A 22,582-nucleotide genomic window follows, 5' to 3' on the forward strand; every position below is an offset into this window, starting at 1 on the left:
GTCTATTCCTTGGGAAAGGGTACATTTAAATTTTTTTTTAAACATTGTGTGAAAAAAGTGAGGTTTTAAAAAAACTTTTTATTGATTCTTTGTGACTTCCACATCATGCACCTAAATCCCACTCATCTCCCTATCCCTTCATATCCACCCTCTGCCCTTGCAACTTTCCCTGTAAAAGAAAAAAAGAAAAATCTCTCCGTGGAAGCTGCAGTGTGTCACACGGTATATCCTTTGTGCCTAACTAGCTTTACCTGAAAAATGCTCATTGCAATGAGTATTAGTCTGGTTCAGGGCCTCCAGCTTCTGCTACACTATCAGTTCTGGATCTTCACCAGAACTCCTCTCGGATGTCCTGTTGTTGCCCTGTGCCATGGACTTCCTGCAATGTTGAATCTGCAGGACTAGGACAGGCCCTTCACCCCCTGCAGCAGTTCACAGATGGAGTAGATGTTGGGGTGGGCCAACTCAGAGCCCTGGATCTGGGCCTGGGCAGGAGCTGAGTTGCTCAGCTCACCGCTTCTCTTGTACCTACATCACCACGGCCAGCTCGCCCACTTTGCCCAAGCAAAAAGTCTCTCTTGCCCACTAGGCCTAATTAGGGTCAGTTCTATTGTACTGCCCAGGAGAGGTGCAGGGTGCCAACTCTGCTGCATCAATGCCACCCGAGGAGCTCTCCCATAATGCCTAGGCAAGGGGCAGGGCCAGCTCTGCACAGTGCTCAGACAGCACCATGGCCTCAGGCAGCAGCCCAAACCATTGACATCCAGATGACATTGAGTGGCAACAGTGCCAGCAGGGTCACAGTCAGCAGCACAGCCCCCAGGCTGTGGTAGGGTTGTGGACCCAGGCATGGCCCTTGGTGGCAGTCCAGGCCCAGACATCACCATGACCCCACGTGGCTGGGCAGGCTCCTCACACCCGCCTGTTTCTCACTGCCATTGCACCTCCAGCTCCACCGCTGTCCACAACGCATGAACTGCTCAGCTTTGCTTTCTCTCCCATCTCTCCACAGCATATTCCCTCTATCTCATTGCTTCATCGCATATTCACTCATTGTAGTGGCGACTGCTACACCGCCCAGGGCAAGCACTTGGGTGTCCCTCTTTGCTGGGCACTCCAGGACATGGGGCCCCATTACTATTTTTTTTTAATTAAATACATTCAAAAGAAACGGAGTAAATGTCAAAAATCCAAAGAGAGCACTCTTACAAGGTTGCTGTTTATTTGACAGCAGCTTGATAAATTCCCCTTTGGACCTGGAAAACGTGTTCCTAGAATCTCATTCCCTGTATGGCTCTGGGTAAGGGCTTTCCAATACAAGTTACTCAAGCGAGATTTGGAAAATAGGAGTTAAATAAATGGGATTTTGGAAATCCATTGATACTCCCTGAGACCCACTGTTGATACTATTGATACAAGCTCTTACCTGGCAGCTACATTGATTCAAAAACTTTCCCACGATGCACTATTCTTTCCTTGGTTCTGTATTTCCTCACCACAGCTGTTTCCCAATTCTCTAATTCCAGCTACGCAGAACACTGTTCCCCAGCTCTCTCCATATTTGCATGAGCCCATTTTCTTTCTAAAATCAAGACATACCCTCTAATGTATGTGGAAGTTCTGTTATCTTGAACCAATTCAGACCGATACTCTGAGTGACCATCTGTGGCTGGTTTATTTCGGTATCCACAACCTTTGTGGAAGTTATATGCAGTGATATAAACCTATGCACAGAAGATGGAGGTGGTTAATTGTTTGGTTAAGCCAAACAAGTGTCTGAAAGGCAGGCCATGGGACGATGTCAGCGAGACTACCAACAGTAGATCAGGCACATAGACCACGATGAGTGAAGGGTGAAGCTTCAGAATCCAGACGCTGCCCTCCTCACGCTGACTATAAGCTAAAAACTTCCAGGCTTTACGTGCTGTTTGGAATGAACACAATTCTTAGCATTCTTTACAGCATTTCTCAAGCTCAAGTCACCATTGGCACAGCCGAAGTTACAGATGAACAAGATCGACATGGTGGATTTAAATGGGGATAACAATACAGTCCCGGCTATGATAGTTCAGAACCACAGTGAGGGCAAAGCTAACCATCAATACAAAATGAACGCACTGAATTATAATCCACAAATACTATAATTAAATTATCAGCCACTACATTAGGTAACAAAAAGAAATACTCATCTCCATTTCAATGGCGAGTTCAATGTTTGCATCCAATTCAGACGCAAAGTTCCCCACTTACCAGGATTTATACCCTTATTACTATTTTTCGAGCAAGCTTGAAAACGAAACGATTTCTTCAGCAAGACTCTTCTCTTCCTCCAGCTTACAGATGTAGTAATTTGGTTTGTGTCTCTTTTATAGTAAATCATTTCACTCTTTTTGTGCACAAGCCTTGAGCCCTCCCACACCTTACCTTTCAGGGGCTTGGTTGCATGATTAATATGATCCATTTCGTTAGCAACCCTCAACAATGTGGTTCGCATTTTGAGGATGGCGGGCTCCGCAGTGAGTTGGCCTGGGTACCAGGGAGAAGCTTCAGGGGTAATGGTTTTATACCACTCTCTGTGGTACGGAGGGCTACTCCGTCTCAGCTGATGGACACATCTGCACGTGTGCAATTCACCCCCACTCTGTACTGGACCGTAGGCACGCGCTTGCCATTCTTGCTTACAGCACACGCTCTCAAGGCTCTGCCCATCTCCCAGCAGGGCCCCCTCTAATGGGATCTGTCGACAAGGCCCCTTCTGGTCGCTTGCTGACAGGGACAAGGAGCTTATGGCTTTTAAATGGAGAGGATTTGCTAAATAAAGCTCCAACCTGAGCCTTCACCCCTCCTTTCCAGAGGTCAGAGCGCTGAGGTCCATGGTAGCTGTGGCAGTCAGAAGGTGAACTGATGAAATATTGGCACTCTAGGGCTGACCACTTGACCCTGATCCAGTTAAACCCAGTTAGAAAATTAAGCTTATGAAATTGTGCTTTCAAACTGAAAGCGCAGAGTGAGAATGTCTTTACTTTTTTTTTTAACATCTAAGTAATTAGATACAGTGTGAGCTTCCAAGGCCTATCATCACAGATTGATTATCCCCTAACATAAACCCCAGCACATCATCCTGGTGACACTAAATAAATTTATCAAGAGCCACAGAGCTTTTTCTTCTGGGTTAGTTCTGTGCAACTTATGTTTTTGTTTTTGTTTTTGTTTTCTTAGCCAACATCATTCATTGCATGTTCAGCTTTCTTTAATTGTACTTTTGAAATATTTTTTTTTTGGACCTAGAGTGTAATTCAGGCTGTAGTGGTCATTATTTAAAAAGTAGTGAATACTTGAAGAAAACACTGTTGTAAGGTGGGATGGACCTTTCTCAGACCAGATTCCTAAAAGGAATGCTTTTGTCTGATGAAATCGTAATTACTGTGAGTCCACTTACTATTTTTTAAGGGAATGTTCTTGCTTGTGGGGGTTTTATGTTTGTTTTTTTTCTTGGTTTTTGCTTTTGGGTTGCTGATGAACAAACTCCATGTCTTTTTAGACATGCTAAGCATTGTCTACCACTGAGCCATTCCATCAGCCCCCACCAGTGTCACTGAACTAAGCTTGATTCTCAGTTTGGAAAGAGAAAGAGAGAAGTTCAGGTTTGGAGCTCTCTCAGAACAAATGGTCTGGGATGGCTCCACTCTCATTCTCATTCTCTGAATCACCTCTGGTGCTCGATGACTCTCATCTTGCTTTTGTCTTTGTCTGAGGTTCTGTATTTCATTTGCTTCTTGAGTGTGTTTATAAGTCTCAATGTTACTGAGTCTTCAACTCCAGCACTTCTTGGGGTGGCTTGATTTATTTTGTGTTTCTTTGCAAATAAGGGGTGAACAGCCTACATTTGTTCGAGCAGCATGAGGTAACTCACTGTCCTCCTGTATTGTTTCAGTGTATAAATCCCAAAATCCAAATGTATACTTAATCTCTAGAGCACTACTATTGAGAAAGGGGTCTTTAAAGATTATGTCATAAAGGCTCCTCCCTCACACATAGGGAGTCTTCATAAAAGGCTTCACATGGCATTTGCCCTTCACACATTATTTGCCCTTCGTTCTCTTTCATTCTGTAATGGCCCCTTCTAGAGGAGGCAGAAACAAGCCGTCATCTCAGAAACAGAACAGCCCTCAGCAGATACTGAGCCCACAGTTGGTCCTGCACTTCCCAGACGCCAGCCGTAAGAAATAGATTTCTGTTGTTATAAACTGTGCCTGTGTCATTTCATCACAACAGCATGAGTGGACTCTCTAACCAAGAGCAATAAGAAAAGCAGGCACCCACCCGTCAACAAAGCTGGAAGCTTCTCTCTCCATGACAGTGTCGATATCTCCTGCACAAGGGCTTTTCCAAGCAGAGGATATTTAAGGAAGCATAAAGACTTCTTGTTTCATTTCCTCAGAAACACTGGGGAAAATCCCAGTAGGGATATAATTCCACAAAATTACTCCTCTCTTTGAGTCTCAAAAGCCAGGCAGAAATGGGCAGGGTTGTTGCTGGGGAAAACAAGAAATTCACATAGAATCATGATAAACATAAAAAAGAACATGTTTTATGTAACAAGATAAGCATAGCCTATTGTTTATGAAATAATTATTGAACACATAAGTATATGTACTATCTAGCATTTTGTTGTTAGTGTAACCAAAAACTAGAATATGTGATCCTTTCTTATAGATGTTTTTCATTATACTCCTTCATGGAGAAATGGTTGCTGTCATGTAATTGGTCCCCAGACCTTAGTGGGTCCCAGATCTAAGCATATCTGACACCATGCTGGAAGTACTATTTGGGCCTTGGAACTCAGCATGTAGAAGTTAGCAATACCTGGTAAAATGAGAACAAAGACCTAAACCGTCAAAGCCCATGGTTCCGGAGAAGCCCCTAATTGTACTAACCTTGCCTTTTGGCTTCTGTAGTTCTGCTTCTGGCTAACTTTTCTCGCTAACTAAGGTGTGTCAACACAAAATATGGTTGTCATGCTTAAAAGCTCACCCCAAGAAAGGCTTGGGACTGTACTCTGCTCCTGAACACCCAGTGTAGTCACCAGCCTGCTAATACAGACTTTCTAGTGGCTTAACCCCATGTCTGAGTGGTCTTCTCTGATGGATACCCCACAACAGTCATCCTCCAGTGCTGGCTGTACCTGTTTAATCACAATGACTAGCCAAGAGACAGTCTCCTGACACTGGTTATGTCAGTAATCCCTTGTATCCTAAAACTTGACCGGACCTGGCCAAAACAAAATTCTTCCCTGACAATCAAGAAATTCAAGTGGAGTATAAGGATTATTTTCCCATCAGGTACTCAAGAAAACAATGACTGATGGGCATGAAATAATTACATAATGAGAGATGACTTAGGCTGTGTAATGGTTAGTTTTCTGTGCCAGCTTAACTAGGTTCTAGGTATGTTGATGGCAGGAATGTTTCCAGAGGGTGCTGGCATTTGAATCAGTGTAAAAACAGACCCATCTGCACACTGTGGGCAGTTGGCATTAAATGCCTTGAGGTCCTAATTACAATGGAAAGGCAGAAGAAAGGTTCTGTTTTTCTCTTTAATCAAGTGGGACATCAACCTTCTGCTGCTACTGGACACTGACCTTCTTGTCCTTGGGCCTTGGAGTTCACATCAAAACTACAGCACCTGCTTTTGGGGTTCCAGATCACATTGTACATCATGGGACTTCTCCATCTGGGTAGTCATGCCGGCCGATGGCTCATGTTCCATCTCTCTGTATACATTTGTGTAGATCCATGTACCTATATCTCAGCCTATTTGGTTCTTTTTCTCTACATCACACTGACACAGGCTATATATTTCAGAGCTGGTGTCATTAGTGCAATAGGTACTATTTCTACCTCTTACCTTACTACAGCCTTGTACAGATTCAGATTCTGTACAAAGACTTGGAGAGGTGACAATAGGGGGAAACCCATGCCACGCAAAGACAATGGCTCAAGACTCAAGATCTGTAGAAAAAGAATTTCAAAATACATTAATGCCGACGTGTGGTCCCTGTGGACCAGAGAAGGGTTAGAACAATGTGAGGTGCCAAATGTTAAATATAAACAAAGGTCAGTGGCACCGAGAAAGCCAAGGAGCTATAAAGGCAGGTGACTTGGTTACAGAAGAGACGCCTAAGTCATGGGTGAAAGAGGAGATGCGGCAGTGAAGAGGACTGTGAGCTAGCTGCTGAGGTCACAGAGGAAAAAGTCTTACTGGAGGTGGTGAGAGGCAGGTGAAAAAGTTAAAAAAAAAAAACAGCATGAGGAAAGCGGAGGGGTGGAGCCACTGGAGGTACTTTTGATTGGCAGCAAATGTATGGCACATGAGCTAAGGTGGGAGCTAAAAATGCCCTCTGCCCCTTTGCTTGGCCAGCTGGGGTTGAAAGGGGGGCAGGGGTGGGGGTCAGAAAAGACGAGTGGCTCCCAGTAGGCTGGCTTGAGAGGAGAAAATCAAAGGAAAACCAGCATTGGGAATAGGCAGGTGGGTAGTGGTGGGTCTGCTCGAGGGGCTATGAAAGGAGGCGTTAAGACTGGAGAGGAAAATGAGAGTGAGAAGGAGAGCAGGGCTGAATAAGGAAAGGCCAAAAAGAGCTGGGCATGGTGGGATGTTCCTGCAGTCCCAGACTCTGGAGGCTGAGGCCGTGGGAGGACTGTAAGCTGCAGGTCGATTTAGGCAACAGGGATGCTGGATCCAAAAAAGAATCTGTAAGAATATTTAGAGTATTTCCATCCTTTGCACTAGAAAGCGCCGAGAACGCGTTTGTGTGTTTCTCCTTCATCCACTGAGATGCCTTACCTTGGAACATCTCTTGTCAGTCTGTCCTGTCAGTTGTCTTCCTATGGTATAAGCTTCTTGAAAGCCTCATTTTTTTTTCCTCACAAAACTTTATGCCACAGTTGACAGAGGTCATTCTTGTTTGCTTTTATTATTGCCACAGTTTTCTTTCTTTTTCTTTCTTTCTTTTTGTTTTGGTTTTTGGTTTTTCAAGACAGGGTCTCTCTGTGTCGCCCTGGTTGTCCTGGAACTTGCTTTGAAGACCAGGCTGGCCTTGAACTCAAAGTTCTCCCTGGCTCTGCCTCACAAGTGCTGGAATTAAAATAATGTGCCGCCAGAGCCTGGCCACAGTTTTACTTCTATACTATAGTTTCTAGCATTTTTCTCTTTTCTCCCTGTCTTTAATGTAATTCAGCTACATTTTGCTTATCTTGAAGTTTCAAGTGTCTATTCACTGAACAAAGCAATGAGTTTCCTAATGACATACTTGTTCAAATGTGTCATGTACTTTGATCATATTCACTACCCATCACCCTTTCCTGACACATTTTTCCCACTTTCACATATGTGCATACACAATAATAATAATAATAATAATAATAATAATAATAATAATAATGACGTAAAATTTAAAATAAATGAAGACATTTTCCTTAACCAAATGTAGAGAGGCATTCCCATTCCTACACATTATAAGCATGAAATAGTGAGATGTGTTATATTCTTCTTTGCTTTGTACTCCCTTCAAATCCAGAGTGTAGTTTATATTTGCGTTTCGTTTCAGATTGGGTGCTTTTTGTGCAGCCAAACACCAAGTTGTACAGGGTACTTCTAGACTTAGTGTGAGCTTCATTCTTGCTTGTCAGTGGCTTCCTCACTTGAAGGCTCCAGCATGTGTTACCTTTGTCTACCTCTGTTTAGAACATACATTGAGTAAATTCTTTGCAAAAGTGTATGCTCATGTCTTGCAATAAAGAACTCATGAATGGGATTAGGCCTCCGATCAAAGAGGTTCCAGGGAAACTGAGTCCTTCCACAATATGAAGACAAGGGATACACAGCACAGTGTCTGAGTGAAACAAAACATTCTCTCCAGACATACCCCAGTCACTTTGATTTTGAAGTTTCAGCCTTTAAAACGGTAAGAAGTCTGTTTATAAACAGCTCAGCTTGTGGTATTTAGCAATTGCAGGGGCATGGGCTCGAACTCACAGAGATCTGCTTGTCTGCCTGCCATACATACAGGTAAACATGAACATGATGACTCAGTGACATGTGGCAGTTGCCATGAACGCTTAGTTTGCTCGTGTCTGTAGCCTAACGAACACCAGACAGACCTCTGCCCAAAGGTAAGAAGAGCTTTGTGTTTACCTGCTTGCGATCAAGAACAGGTCTCCTTTGGAAGTCAGAGGAAAACAGAGAGATTCTGCAGAATGTTTGTAACATCTATGTCTGGAAAGTTCTGTCGACTGTATCCTAGTCCCATTACTACATCCCCAGGCAGATACAGCCTTCCTATGCACCCAGGCAGAGAAAACAGTATGATGAGCAGATGCTGTCTTTGACAAAATTTTTTCTCTCCTCTCTGTTTTTTGACGGCATCCATAGAATAGCATCAACTTTTAAATAATAATGAGAAAAGTTGTTTAAGTCTTTTTCTTCTTTTATGATCCTCCCTAGTCCCTTACTTTACATCTAATGTCTGTGGTTATAAGGATTGTATCATGCCTATTGAAGGCTTAAAAGGGAACATTCACATACAAGAGAAAATACACATATTTGTCTTTTTTGGGTCTGGGTTACCTTACCCAGGGTGATTTTTGTTTCTATCTCCATCTATTTACCTACAAATCTCATGGTTTCTTTTTAACAGCTGAATAATATTCCACTGTTCAAGCATACCACATTTTTCTTTTTTTATAACTTTTTTTATTTTTATTAATAACAGTTTATTTACTTTTATCCCCCTGTAGCTCCCTCACTCCTCCCCTCCCAATCCCACCCTCCTTCTCCACCCATGTCCCTCCCCAAGTCCACTGATAAGGGAGGTCCTCCTCTCCATCTTTCTGATCCTAGTCTATCAAGTCTCATCAGGAGTTGCTGCATTGTCTTTCTCTGTGGCCTGGTAAGGCCGCTCCCCTCCACCCCCCATCTGTTGATGGACATTTAAGCTGTTTTCAGTTTCTGGCAGTTGCTGTATCCTTGTAACTGTATCAAAATTTAAAAAAAATAATTTTTATGGATTATCTTTCCAGTTTCCTTTGCTGTCAGGTAATTTCCTCTGCTTTGGTGTTTAAGCCGTAGTTGTTTACTTTCCTCTGTGGAAACCGCTCAGGTGTCAGTCTTTTTTAATGTATGTCTTGACTAAGCCATGCAAGTAGTTGGTATAAAATTTATTCAGCACTCCCATAAGTATATGTAAGTGTCTCTCTGGACAGGGATGTTGCACTGAGCATGCTGTGTCTTTAGACTGAGTGGCCTGCTTTAGACTAAGCAGGAAGAGTGCCCGCATGGGAAAGTGTGGCTTGCTCTTTGCACGCAGCATACGAGCGTGAGCAGACAGTGTCTCCGTCCAGTGCGGCATTCTGAGTGGCCCACTGACGGAAGCACTTTTGTACTTGACACACTGAGCAAATGTCTGGGTGATAGCTCGCTTTGTCCTGTAGTGTCTCACTCACATCTCTTCTGGAAATAGTGCCCGTCCTTCTGACACCCTGTCTGCCACTCCTGGAAAGTGAGGCTCTCAGGTTGCTCAGGACTGTTTGCCATCCAAACTTTCCTTACTCCACATCCCCGAGTGTAGTCTCAGCATTGGACACGTGAGTACATTAAAGGCAGTGCTTTTCTTACATAAATTCACCGCGAGGCTTCATCCGTGTGGCTGCACGGATTGCTCCAGAGAGCGAGCAGTGATCCAAGCCAAGTCGGTCAGAGTCTTCCCTGCATGGAGACTTTGGATAGTCAGTATCTAATAGCTAGAGCCCTGATCACATGGCGAGAAAGTACTGTGAAGAGAGTATATACTAGAAAAGCAGAGAGAGAAAGACAGACAGGCAAAAGGAGGGAGGCAGGGAAGGAGAGAGGGAGATCTAGGTAGTTCCCTTGTTGTTTCTGTATCCCTGAAACTACCAAAATTTTAAAAATAGATACTTTAAAAAATACATTCAGTACTTGGTTCTGGTAGCAGCTTCATGATGTGTTTTGGATCCAGCTTTCCCCCAGCTGTTCTGTTCTTCTTGCATTTTGTGAGCTAGACAGATAAATTCTTTCTTGTCTATTTTCATTAATATTTCAAGTTGTAATTCTTTCATTTTTAACCAAGAGCATCATATATGCATGCATGTATATATGAAATGCATACACACATAGAGGCATTTTATACATTGATGTATGTATATTTAAAAAAAAACCAGCAGGATCTGAACAAAACCTCATCTGCTTTCACCTCATGTCAGATATACAAACCTCTCACTTGAGAACTCGGTTTTCTCAAGTGCGACTGCTGATTTAGGGCTTGGGCAACATTCCCCTTTTACAATCATTGACTTCCTCCAAGGAGAGTATGGAATGGAGAGAGTCAAATGGTCTGCTAAGATGAGAACCTTTAAACCTTTCTCCTTAGGTTAACTTTTCTTCCTCCATCTCTGGCTCAGTTCTCATTCTTTGTTTTCTCTATTTTTGTTTTAATAGGAAGAGACAATCCTCTAAAATAAAAAATTAAAAAGAAATTAAGAAGTCCAACTTTTGAGAACATATTAGGTATCTGACTTCTTTTCTTTCTTTCTTTGTTTATATTTTAAGACAGGGTCTTACTGTGTAGCCTTGGCTGGCCTCAAACATGATACGTAAACCAGGCTGGCCTTGAACTCACAGTTCTACCTTCCTCCAGAGTACTAGAAAAGACCTGGCCACCACACCCAGCTGGAATCTGATTCTATATTACTAATAACTAATGAAGCATCACCACAATGCAAACCTAATTTCAGAAGCATAATCCAAAGTCTAGTGACATCAGTACCTAGGTTTTTGATCTTTGGCTGGCCAAAGTCATGATCTGTGAGCCTAGTGTGACATGGGTCTGTCCCTATCACCCTGGACCAGGCTCCCACACAATGCTTACATTCTGATGTTAAGCCTCAATCCAGCCCATCTTTTCCAAGATAATAATTCCCATTATTTCAGCAGCAAGAAATTCTTCTTTGGGACTTGTCATCAAAGAAAGAGTTATCCCCCAAAGTGAGGAAATTTGGTCATAATCTAAAATGTTGCTTATGATCTTGAACAAACCACATTCCCCTAAAAAATATTTATTAGGAGACAACATCAAGATATTTGATCTTTTCTGACAACATATTTGAGTAAGTTTTTAATGTGAAATGGATAGTCTTATAATTGATAATATCATCATCTTTTTAAAGGCACAAGTCAAGCAGCTGATAAACGTGCAGAGAACTGACCTGACAACTTTTTGCTACATACCTCTTTGCTGGTCCTTCTAAGGCAATCATAGCTACACATTTTGTTTTTCTTATAAACATAGTAACTATTGACCAAATGTCCTGAATCAACAATTCTTAAAAGAAAATACATAAAGAACCAGAAAATGTGTAAAAGATGCTTAATGCCACTAATTACCAGGGAAAAAGAAAACCACCTAAAATTGTCTATTAACAATAAGACGAAAACCATAACAGATACCGATGAAGCGCTGAGGAAACAGAATGCTTATGTACTGTCTGTAGAAATGCAATTATACACACACACACACACACACACACACACATGTATATATATATACGTGTGTGTGTATAAACAATAGAAAGCTTGCTCAACTTGACAGAGGACTGCCACAGGATCTGGCAGTTCTATCCCTGGGTATACACTCAACAAGAAGAAAACTAGTATGTTAAAGAGACATTTGCACTTACTGTGTATTATGTCATTATTTACAATAGCCAAAATGTGGAATCAACCCAAGTGTCCATCAACAAATGAACAGATAAGGAAACGCGCACACACACAGTGGATTTTCACCGATTAGAATGTACTACAGCTACTTACTGTAATGAGTGAGCTTGCAGGACATTAGATTAGGTGACGTGTCGGGCAAGTATAGAAAGATGCATACACGTATTCTAATTCCACGTTGAAGCTAACCATTCTGTTTGACTGAACTAGAGAACAGAGCAGTATTATTGGCAGCTGGTAACTGTAAGGGAACAGGCTAAGGGAAGATATGAACCAGTGTGGGGGTGCAGCTGATAAGTGTAACTTCAGAGGTGCAGCACAGTCATATGGTTGATTATAATGATTTACTTCTAAATAGCTAGTAGGAAAGATTTTAATGTCTCTGTCTCTCTGTGTGTGTCTGTGTCTGTGTGTGTCTCTCTCTCTTGCTCTCTCACACACACAGGTTTCTTGAGGTGGCAGATGTGTTCATTACCTTGATCTAATCCCTATCCATGCCACCTATACAGTTACCTCTTAAATATGTACAATGTTTCTGTGTACATTGAAAATGTCAAAATATATTAAGAGCAAGAATCTTCGAGTTCACTTTCTGTCTAGCTATTAGGCTTGTTGCAATCCTAAAACCAAACTGGTGTGAACATGCAGTAAATACGATAGGTCTTCTCTGTTACACTAGAGTCAGGGCTGGGAGCAGAGGCAGCAAACTCCCCCCTCCCCCCTTTTATCTGCAGCCATGGTTCCTCTCCTGCATTTCCTACCTCCATTCACCTCCGTATTTCACCCAACCTCACCATTCAGGGCTCCTTATCCTTTTGATAACATTCACCTCAAGTTCATCCCATTTTTGTTCCAAACTGTCCTAAAATTCCATCACCCTAGGATTTTCCCAATTCATCTTGCTTGGTTCTACCTTTTCTTCAGCAGCCTTCCAAGTGTCTCTAAACAAGCCGGGCCCTCCACCTCACCTAGTCTTTCCGCACTGTTCTCAGCGTGCTCTCTGTGCCCTCCGTTTTCTGGCTGCAACCTTCGGGGTTGCACAGGTTGCATGTGCCAGGCCTTCTGTGTCGGTGATACTAGTTCTGCAAAGCTAACATGGGGGACCTAACAAAGCTCTAGACGCAACACTAAGTCACTTCTGGCAGAGCATCAGAACACGGTTCGGTAATATAGTAAGGCATTTGTTTGGGCAGACTCGCTATTATTACTGTTTCTCACAGCTGTTCTCAACCTTCCTACTGCTGTGACCCTTTAAAAAACACAGTTCCTCAGTTTTTTGCTGCTCCTTCCTAACTGCACTTTTGCTGCTGTTGTGGATTTGTAATGCAAGTATCTGTGTTTTCGGATGGTCTTAGGTGACCCCTCTTGTTTGACTCACAAAAGGGTCATGACTCGCACAAAGGTTCAGAACCACTGGCTTAAAAACTTGTGAACTTGGGATTATTCAAATATTCATTTTATAGATAAGAAACCAAAGCCCAGAGTAGTGCACGACTGGCCTAGGGTCTCAGACCCCAACGAAGAAGAGCCACAATTCCATCTCATTCTGTTTGACATCAGTATCCATCCATGTTTTTAATCTTCATTAAAACAATTTGCTAATCTCTCCTCCCTCTCTCTCTCATACACACACACACACACACACACACACACACACACACACACACACACGCACAGACACGTCCTTTATGTGATAACTCACTGAAGATTTTAGAGCAGATCAAGTTGTCCTTAGGATATGTTTTATGCTGGTTGTGGTGGCACACACGTGTGATTCCAGTACTGAGGGAGGCAGAGGCAGGCGGATCTCTGTGAGTTCAAGGCCAGCCTGGTCTTCAAAGTGAGTTCAGGACAGCCAAAGCTACACACAGAAACTCAGTCTCAAAACAAAACAAAAACAGATGTTTCCTTTGTAATCTCTTCCCTTTAAAACTCTACTGCCTTATAGACATAGGAAAAAAGCCACAAGCAAGTGTATCTTCCATGAGACTTTAATTCTGAAATTCAGAGGCCATTGAAATATGTATTCTTGAGGGAAAATAGTAAGTCTTTTTAATCAAAATATCTTGTAAGTTGCTAAGGAATTGAGTTTCTTTTTGGTTTTGACTAATTTGTTTCTTTGCTTGGCCTCTTTAGCTACACTCTGTAGTATTTCACTGCCACCAGCATCTCCTATTCCCTCCGGAAGAAAGGACTGGAATATGTTGAGATTTGGGTAGTATTAAGTGAGGGTGTCATAAACAATCAGCCCTGTTTGATACCCTGACCTTCAATAAGGGGATTTTCATAGCCCTGATTCTGCTATTGTTCCTTATTTTAAAGAGACCTTTCTCTAGTCTCCCATCACCTTCATCATCTGCTCCCCTCCCCTCTGGTGGCCTCCCCTACTCCTATCTATCTATCATCTATCGCCTATCTAATTTATTTTTTCCTTAGCTGTCTGGCCTGGTTAAACGCAGGATCGCAGGACACCGGGCCTGGGAGACCCTTTGAAGGACTCTCAGGTCTCTTGAGAGCACTCCGGTGACAGACCCTCAGACGCAACCAGACCTCATGCCTGAACCTTTACTGGGGCAAGCAGAACCCATCCCAGCAAGTTGCCAAACCCTGGGCTCCGCCCATTCCTTCCCCGGCAACTTGGACCAGTCGCCTCACTCTAGATATCCCTTGGGGTGAAAGACTGGGCTCCCAGGCAAGAGAGAGCGTCTGGCAAAACACGCCATGTAGCAGGGGCTGCAGTTGGCAGCTGTAGCCAAAGCTGCGAGCTCCCCACCTGGAGCGGGCGGCGGCCCAGCTCTGTGGGAGGACGCGGGCACCGAGGGACCCGCAGGTCGGGGTCGCTGACGCCGAGAGGAGTGCGAGGGCGGGGGAGGCGCGCACACGCCTGCGGAGGCCAAGGCTTAGGCTCTTGCCTCAGCCCCCTCTCCGGCCTCTCGCCCCAGAAATGAGCTGGAGCGTCGCCGGTTTGATTCCAGAGCCCGGATCGGGTGGGTTCTTTTGTTTCTTTGTTTTAATGACAGTTCCCAGCCCTTGGGCATGTCATGCGCAATTAATTTCCTGCTTCCTTTCAAGGGAGCTGGGGTGAATTTTTTTTTTTTTTTTTCTGCATCATCCTTTGGGGGATGGTTGTTTATGACGTGACGTCAGCGAATTGATTTTTCTCTCGTGAATGAGAGGGAGAGATACACACCGAGAGACAGAGAAACATAGATGGGGAGAAGGGAGGGGGTGGTGTGGAGGGGGAGACAGAGAGCGCGAGCCAGCCACAGATGACAGATGTGTGCAGAGGCCGGGCGCTGACATTTGAAATTCCTTTAGGTCAAAATGAGGTTGGAATGGGGATATAAAAAAGTGTGTTGCCAAGACCTGGAATTATTGAGAAGTTCTTTTTAAAAAAAAAAAAAATAGATGAAAGAGAGAAAAACGAATAATAATAATAAAAAAAATCCCCCGGGCACGCAGCCTCCTGGGCTCCTTTCTCGCTGGCGTCCCCACTCACGGTGGCAGCTCAGATCATCGGGCACCCCGGAGCCGCAATAGGCTTGCGAGGTCCACGAGGAGGGGCGGGGGAAGTGCGTCACCAGGTGGGGAAGGGGCTGTGTGTTTGGAGAGGAGCGGGAGGCGGTGGGGGTGGCGAGCAATGGGGACGGGAAATGGGTTCCGTGCGCTCTCCGGGGGTATTGTGTCAGGAGATGCAGGCTGGCTACCATGTGACGCGGTCCAGAGCTGAAGGGATTGGCCGAGGCAGCGCAGGCGGTGCGGCTCGCCGGCTTGCTGGTTCCTCTGCCTTTCTCTCTCAGCATCTTCCTGGGGGCCTGTAGGTGAAGCAGCACTAGCAGCATCCATGGCCTGTCCTTCGGGTTAACACTTGTCTCCTTTGGCTTGGCAGCCAGCAGAGCAGACTTCGGAAGCGGCGTTGTGAGGACTTAGCTGGGACCTGGAAGCGTATCCTCCTGTGTTTTTTTTTCTGACTCCTTGGAAATTAAGGAATGCAATTCTGCCACCATGATGGAAGGTAGGATTCCCTCTGCTGTGGTTGGCTGGCTCCAGGCAAGATTTGGGTAGACCAGTATGGAAGAAAGCATACAGCCGGTGTCTGTGTCTAGAACCTGACTGACAGGATTTTTGCAAGCAGATACTGCAGCTTGCTCACAACCGGCCGGGGCTTAGGCTAATGGAATCAAACCAGAGGGCTTCTGCCTAGCTCAGAACCTCCACAGCAACCAGCCCCTTTGAAAGAGAAAAGCCTTAGTGTTTGCAGGAAGCTGAGACAGCTAAGAGGAAGCTTGCAGACCAAACAAGTTGGGGGAGAAGATAAGGTTATTTTGTGGTAGGTTCATGAAAGCACACTAGTTAAATCTTTGCAATGGAAAGTTATTTTCAGAAATTGACATTAGACGGGAGAGGTCATAGATAGAGTTATCCACACTGTCGTTTTCAGTGAACTGTTTACATATCTTAAAAGATATTCTGATCTCCGGGGTTTGAATTATAATATTGGAGTGAGGGGTGCAACAAATTTGGTTCATAAACTGGAGTTTTATGGAGGCTGTCATTGCAGCAGAAAGAGAGATGTAAGAAAAATACCGGGGCCTTTTGCCTCTTGGCTCCTTAATCAGGATCATACCAGTTTAGAAAGGAAATGGCTCTTAGTTAACCATCAAATGATTAGTTGCGGATTATCTTGTCACGTTTAATATTAAGTGTGAGGAGGAACTTCCCCCAGGAGATGCTATTTAAACTACAAAATATTCTACTAACTTGCCCTTTCCAGCCAAAGATAGTGACAACCAACATTGACTCAGAAAAAAGCAACAAATTGGTCAGAGAAGAAGCAGGCAGCTCTGTGCTGCCTTTGATTTTCTGTTTTCACATTACAGGATGGTGCAAAACTCCTGGCCTTTCCTAAGATGACAGGCAGAAATTCTGTATCCAGGTTAGATTTTTATAATGCAGAATCCAGTGCATAGCAGGTTTCAAAATCAGCCATGGAAATAACATAGAGGACACTCTTTAAGCCAAGGTCTGCCCTACCAGTTGTAGATGGTCAGAGGACCTTAGAAATTTACCAAACTGGGATAAAAGGAAGATGGTTTCAACAAAACCTGCAGTGTAGCCTGTACTCATTTGACAGAAATGAATCTCTCTTTCTCTCTCTCTCTCTGTCTGTCACCATGTCAAATATCATTAATGTGATTTGAGGGAGAGAAGAACTCTGGGGTAGAAGCTCATAAATTTGGAGAGATAGACTTAAAATGAGTCAGGTTATCATTCTGTTTGGAGCCTGCTCTTATGTTCGGAGAGCTAAGTGATATTGCTAAGACTCTAAGAATAAAGCAGTTTTGGTTAATTCCAAATGAATCTAATCTCTGAATAACAAGGCAAGGCAAACAGAAAGAGTATAACTTAATGTACTTTTGAATTCAAAGCCCATATTTTCAACAGAAAAAAAAAATCTTGTCTATAGACGTATACTATTTTTTGTTCAGCTAAATTTTATGCAGGATTTGTTAAAATGTATCTGCATACATTCCCATTCAACTCTAACCTTCCACGGGAAATTTGAGAATCTCTCTTTTTTTTTTTTTTTACTTCTGGACTTGAGACTATCCCATGCATTCTCTGGAGGTGGTAGCTTTTTTTTTTTTTTTTTTTTGATGCTCATTAGTGGATCCCCTGGTAATCAGGTCTGTTGTGCCATCCAGAACGTCAGCTCAAAGCCCTGAGATAAGCTTATCTGAGCTGCAGAAACTGAAATGGGAACTCTAACAAAGACTGGCGTTGAGCTGAAGTAGCACGGTAGCCAGCTTGCCCAATTTATCTAATGGAGGATGTTATCTTGACAGTGGTGGGGATCGGAGGTGACACCGTGGCTGCTGTTGCTTCTAACGAACCTTTGCAGGAACAATTGCACAGGTGTGCCTCCTTGCTTTCAAAGTCCATGTGAAACTAGTAAATGTTTTTTTTTAATCAATAATTCCTATTTAAATGGTCTCCCATCAATTGTTCAGTGACCTTGGAAAAACAGGTAGAAGCCTTAGCCAGAAATCTATTTGCTGATAGTCCGCCAACTAAATTGCCAGCCTTTTTTCTTTTTTAAAGCAATATCTGTGTCTATTTCTGATAGTGCACCCCAGAATTCCTTCTCTAAGTTGCTCTTACTCTGAAGATGAGATACAGCAGTTACATCCATTGAACTCACCTCTAGAGAATGTCAGGCTGTTGCGCGTACCACGGTAACCTTGGGAAGATGAGACCCCAAAGGGTACCCAAAATGCTGCCATGGCAGCTCCCTGCTGTGATGCCAGTGTGTACCGTGAAACTGTACCAGCAAGCATCTGCATAGCTAATCTGTTCTCACCCAGTTCCTGTGTGCCACACACACATGGTCACGTGTGCAGTCATGCACATAGTCACAGTTCTAGAGAGGTTGTAGCTCATGCTTCCATGTGCGCGTGCGTGCACTGTTAGATTGCTGCAGCGTTTCTGTCTGCCGCTCTGAGAAAGCATGGCATGGCAACTTTTCCGCCGTTCCTCTACTTTGTGGGAGTAAAACACATATCTAGCTGAACGGCTCATGGTTCAGATTTCATGTCTCTGTTTGCAACAGGATATAGGCTTCATTCATCCAGTGTCATTTGGAAGGCCTGGTCTTAGGTGACAACTGGTACCGTCTCCCTCTTGTACTAATACTGTGAGGGGCAGCTTCGTAACTCCAGCGTCCTTCAACCAATCACCGGCACTGTGTGTGTGTGTGTGTGTGTGTGTGTGTGTGTGTGTGTGTGTGTGTGCTCCCAATAGCTCTACACCAGTTATTCTCATGAAAGCAATATCATTTAAGAGACTTGATTTGTTGCTTCCTGGATCCTTCATTTTTTGATAGTGGGTTGGTACTGAGTTGTTTCTTTGCTGAGGAAAAAAAAAACGTATACGAGGACGTTCAGATGTAGTATGGAGTGAAAGCGGTAAGCAAAGGGAACTATTGCTATGGGTCTATGCATTGGCGATGCTAAGATACAGTTAGTGTGAATAGGGTAGGGAGTCATGGGCTATTCTTTGATATTATTATTATTATTATTATTATTATTAAAAATCTTAAATGGTATTTCCCTAAGATAAGGGAAAGTAAGGTAAGGTTTCGTAGAATCTTTTCATTTGTGAGGCTGGCTGGTAAGTATGTTTCTTGTGCCATGCAGAACTTCTTGGCGCTCTGTGTTTAGAGTCCTGTCTTCGGGCTCTTAGGTGCTGTATTCAAAATATCAGTTTCCCAGTGTCAACGATTTAGTTCTGTAGAACAGTTTTTGAAGAGGAAAAGGCACGTTTTTAAGGATTGAATTGCAGCTCAAGGTGACTAATAAATTTTATTTTATTTGCCTTCACATGAATGTGTGCATCAGTGCATTCTGGATATAATATTTTAATACTTTTTTCCCCAGATTTAAGAGTTAAAAATAATACATTGTGGCAGAGAAAAGAAAAAAAAAAAGGAAGAATGGAATTTGAGTTCAAATCCATTTAACGAAACTCATGATTTCCAACCTCTAAGAACTTTTTCTTTTTGCCTTTGTATCAGAACAGGCATGTTAGCCACACTGAAAAACAGGCATTTGTTTCTACAGTTTCATGGTCTATTTCTCTCTACTTAAGCTATGACTGTTGGAAAGAGCTCAGCCTTTTTTCTTCATTATTAATGCTTTTTATGCCCCAAACGATTGCTTAGATGACTCTGTCCAATTTCAGATGAACTGAACATCTGTTGTTGCAATAAAACCTGCAAACTCTAGAAATGGAATTTCCTATTTGGAAAATTCTTTGATGTGATTTCAAAAAGAAGGAACAAAGCATTTTGAGCAAGAGTGCTCATTTTATAGTTAACTCAGAGGTTTTAGAGAGTGCTGCAAATGCTACTGATTCCCTTCCCTTAAATGGTGAAGTCACTTTAATAAATCTAAGCGTGCATCTGTGACGCGAATACGCACTCTATCATTTACATAATTTCCTCTTCTAGTGCAAGTTGGGAAGAGACTATTTCGATGATTTAGTTCTCACCCACTTCCAGCAGGCAACTTCAGATCTCTGGAAAGACTATACACTAGTCCATCAAAGGTGATTAACCCAATTTTAGAATGAATACTAAATACTTGCTATGAACACAGCAGCTGTAACAGTGATGTAACAGAAGAGAATGATGGCGTTGAATGTGTTTTTAATTTCAAGTATTGCTTTTAGATATGGCTGTTAGTCTTCCTATGTGGCTTATCTAAGTCAATTATTAACAAAGAAAACTTAATTAGAAGAAAATGAGGAACTAGAGACAAAATTTGAAGACATTTCCAGAAATTATTTTACATAAGAAGCTTTAGAGACTTGTGATAACACCATAGTTTTTAGTTCTGTTCAGTTTTACTTTTCAGTTCTATCCTTGTGGCATAACTTTTATTAATTTCGTTTGGAGTTCCATTCTTGTGGCTCACCTTTTCCTAATTCCACTTTATCATAGAAACCATCATCCAGAAATAAGATCACATAAACTCAAAGATGGAATGAAAGAACAAGAGAATTTTTACTGAAATAACTAGAAAGGAGTGAGAAAAAAGATTTAATGGGTTGGAGTGCATTTTAGCCTGTGTGTCTTAGAAGCCTGAGAAGAAATTAGCTTTGCAAAGAGGTAGGCATAGATAGTAAGAAACAGGAAGCATGGTGAGGGAAGGATCCCCTGGGGAGAAAACAGGTGTGGGCAGAGGAATTGGGGCTAGCCTGTCTGTGCATTGGCCATACATATGGCAGTGAGTATCACATAGCTTGCTCACAAACGGGACATCTATAGAAGAAGAATGGATGAGGCTCCATTCTTGGGATGTGAATATCAGTTCATTATCTTGGAAGGATATTAGAGAGTGATGGAGCATCTATATTTAAATACCTTATGTCGTGCTACTTTCTTGTTTGAATTTTCCACTCCTGCCATTTCTATTTAAATCTACATGAGCCTGCATGCTCTGGTCTCCTGTTTTCTTCAGGTCCATTGGGTGTTTTCCTAACACTGATAATCGTAGTATATGCCTTCTACTATTGAGAATAGACGGTTCCCTTCTTCCAAGCTATTGCTTTGCAAAAAAATCATTCTTCATAGCTTGTAGAATCATCACTTCTCTTGTGGTTCCTGAAAAACTGCCCCCCAAACGGGTTCTCCATGTTGTTCTTGTTTTCCCCAAATTTCAATCACGCACCTTGGGCCACTGATTCCTCGAAGGTGAAGGGTTTGAAGGTAAGCACTATAAACACCTGTATTTGGTCAACCATGTTCACCTTGATGGCCTTCCTACTTAATAAAGGCCTAATAGATTTATTCATTGAATAAGTGGGCAAGAGTAGATCTAAATAAGTAGCTCAGGTGACTATATACTGTACATGATACATGTAAAAAAGAAATGTTCAAATTTATATTCTCACTAGCGACACAAAACTTATGACACAATTAGAAAATAAAAGTCTGTTATGAAGTGCTAAGAAATAGTTCATCTGAGAATATACATTGAGCTTGAATTATTTTATTGTTCTCTGCAAGAAAGTGTGTTCATGATGGAAAGAGACGCACTGTGCTACACCTATCCAAAGGAATTCTGAGTCCGTTTTATCACTATACTGGATGCCTCTCTGATATTTCCGCCTTCTCTTTCCCCTGTTCTTCAGCCCCACCATTTCCATCCTGTGTTCTTTTTCCTTTTTTTATTTTCTGCTTTAAGACCAAGCCCGAATATGACAGATTCTAAAGCTAGAGAGTTTGAATTAGAAACTAATTTAAAATAAATAGATGAATATCAATGAGTGTATAGTTTTGCTATAATAACATCATAGAAAGTGAGGTTTTTCAGATGCCAAATTATTTCTGAGTGAAGAATGTGTCAGTCTTAGGAGTTCAGTGTATTCACTGAACTTCAGTGCTTGGGCTTTTGTATATAAAGAGTATGGATCCAGAACTGAGTATTAGTCTAGGTGCAGGGGCTGCTTGGCTGGGTTCCCTCAGGAAGTCACTTGCCATTCCAGGCTGCATTTCCTCATGCTGGAATAAGTTGATTGATCGCTCCTATCTCTAGAATTCTCAGTTCTGAGAACCCATGGCTGCTGCTGAATGGTTGGATTCTCCCACAGTTTCTCCCTCCATAGCTGAACTCTGAGGCTAGCCTTCTTTCCTCAACCTCAGAATGTAGGGCCTGGCACACAATCAACTCAAATTTACTGCTATTCTCTTTTCTTGTTTGATACTCTTCGGGTTGTTGTTCTGTACACGTGTCACAGATTAGTTTTGAATCTTTGTTGAACTAGAAGACAGAAGCAGCTGTGTCCCTGCCACCTACAGAAGCTAGTATAGAACTCTTTCTTCATCCATTAAAAATGATGCGTCGAACTACTAAAAATACTACTAAAAATATAAAGAATAAGTGTCTGGAGGATAAAGCCATAAATGAGACATCTTCTACATCACTCCCCTCCCCTTAAGGATCAAGGAACATCACAGAAGAGGAAGGAACAATATTGTAAGCGCCAGTGGTTAAGAGGTACCAGAAAAAAAACTGTGTCCTCTGGACATTACAAGATGAATACACGGACGGCCTCGCAACAGCTGTGGTTGCCTGTTGTGGCTGCTTGAAAAAGAATGGTCTCTATAGGCTCATAGATTTGAATGCTTACTCACCAGGGAGTTTGAAAGGAATGGAAGGACAAGAAGATCTGTCCTTGCTAGAGGAAGTGTGGTCTTAGAGGAAGTGATCATTTGAAGTGGGCTTTAAGG

General features: G+C 42.7%; 1 protein-coding gene across 22 annotated transcripts in view; it reads left to right on the plus strand.

The window, feature by feature from the left end:
* The first annotated feature begins 15,086 nt into the window (after positions 1-15,086).
* Sgip1 (SH3GL interacting endocytic adaptor 1) overlaps positions 15,087-22,582 on the plus strand; it is a 184,983-nt gene continuing 177,487 nt past the window's right edge. For 21 of the 22 annotated variants that reach the window (XM_055628845.1, XM_055628849.1, XM_055628852.1 and 18 more), the window contains exon 1: positions 15,489-15,805. In XM_055628845.1, the coding sequence (XP_055484820.1) occupies positions 15,796-15,805 (10 nt within the window). In that variant the 5' untranslated portion in view covers positions 15,489-15,795. Of the gene's footprint in view, positions 15,375-15,488; positions 15,806-22,582 lie in introns of those variants that run through there. The other variant, XM_055628846.1, reaches the window with a different exon arrangement.

This window comes from Psammomys obesus, unplaced genomic scaffold (genome assembly GCF_907164565.1).
Source record: "Psammomys obesus unplaced genomic scaffold, mPsaObe1.curated_primary_1811, whole genome shotgun sequence".
Lineage (NCBI taxonomy): Eukaryota > Metazoa > Chordata > Mammalia > Rodentia > Muridae > Psammomys > Psammomys obesus.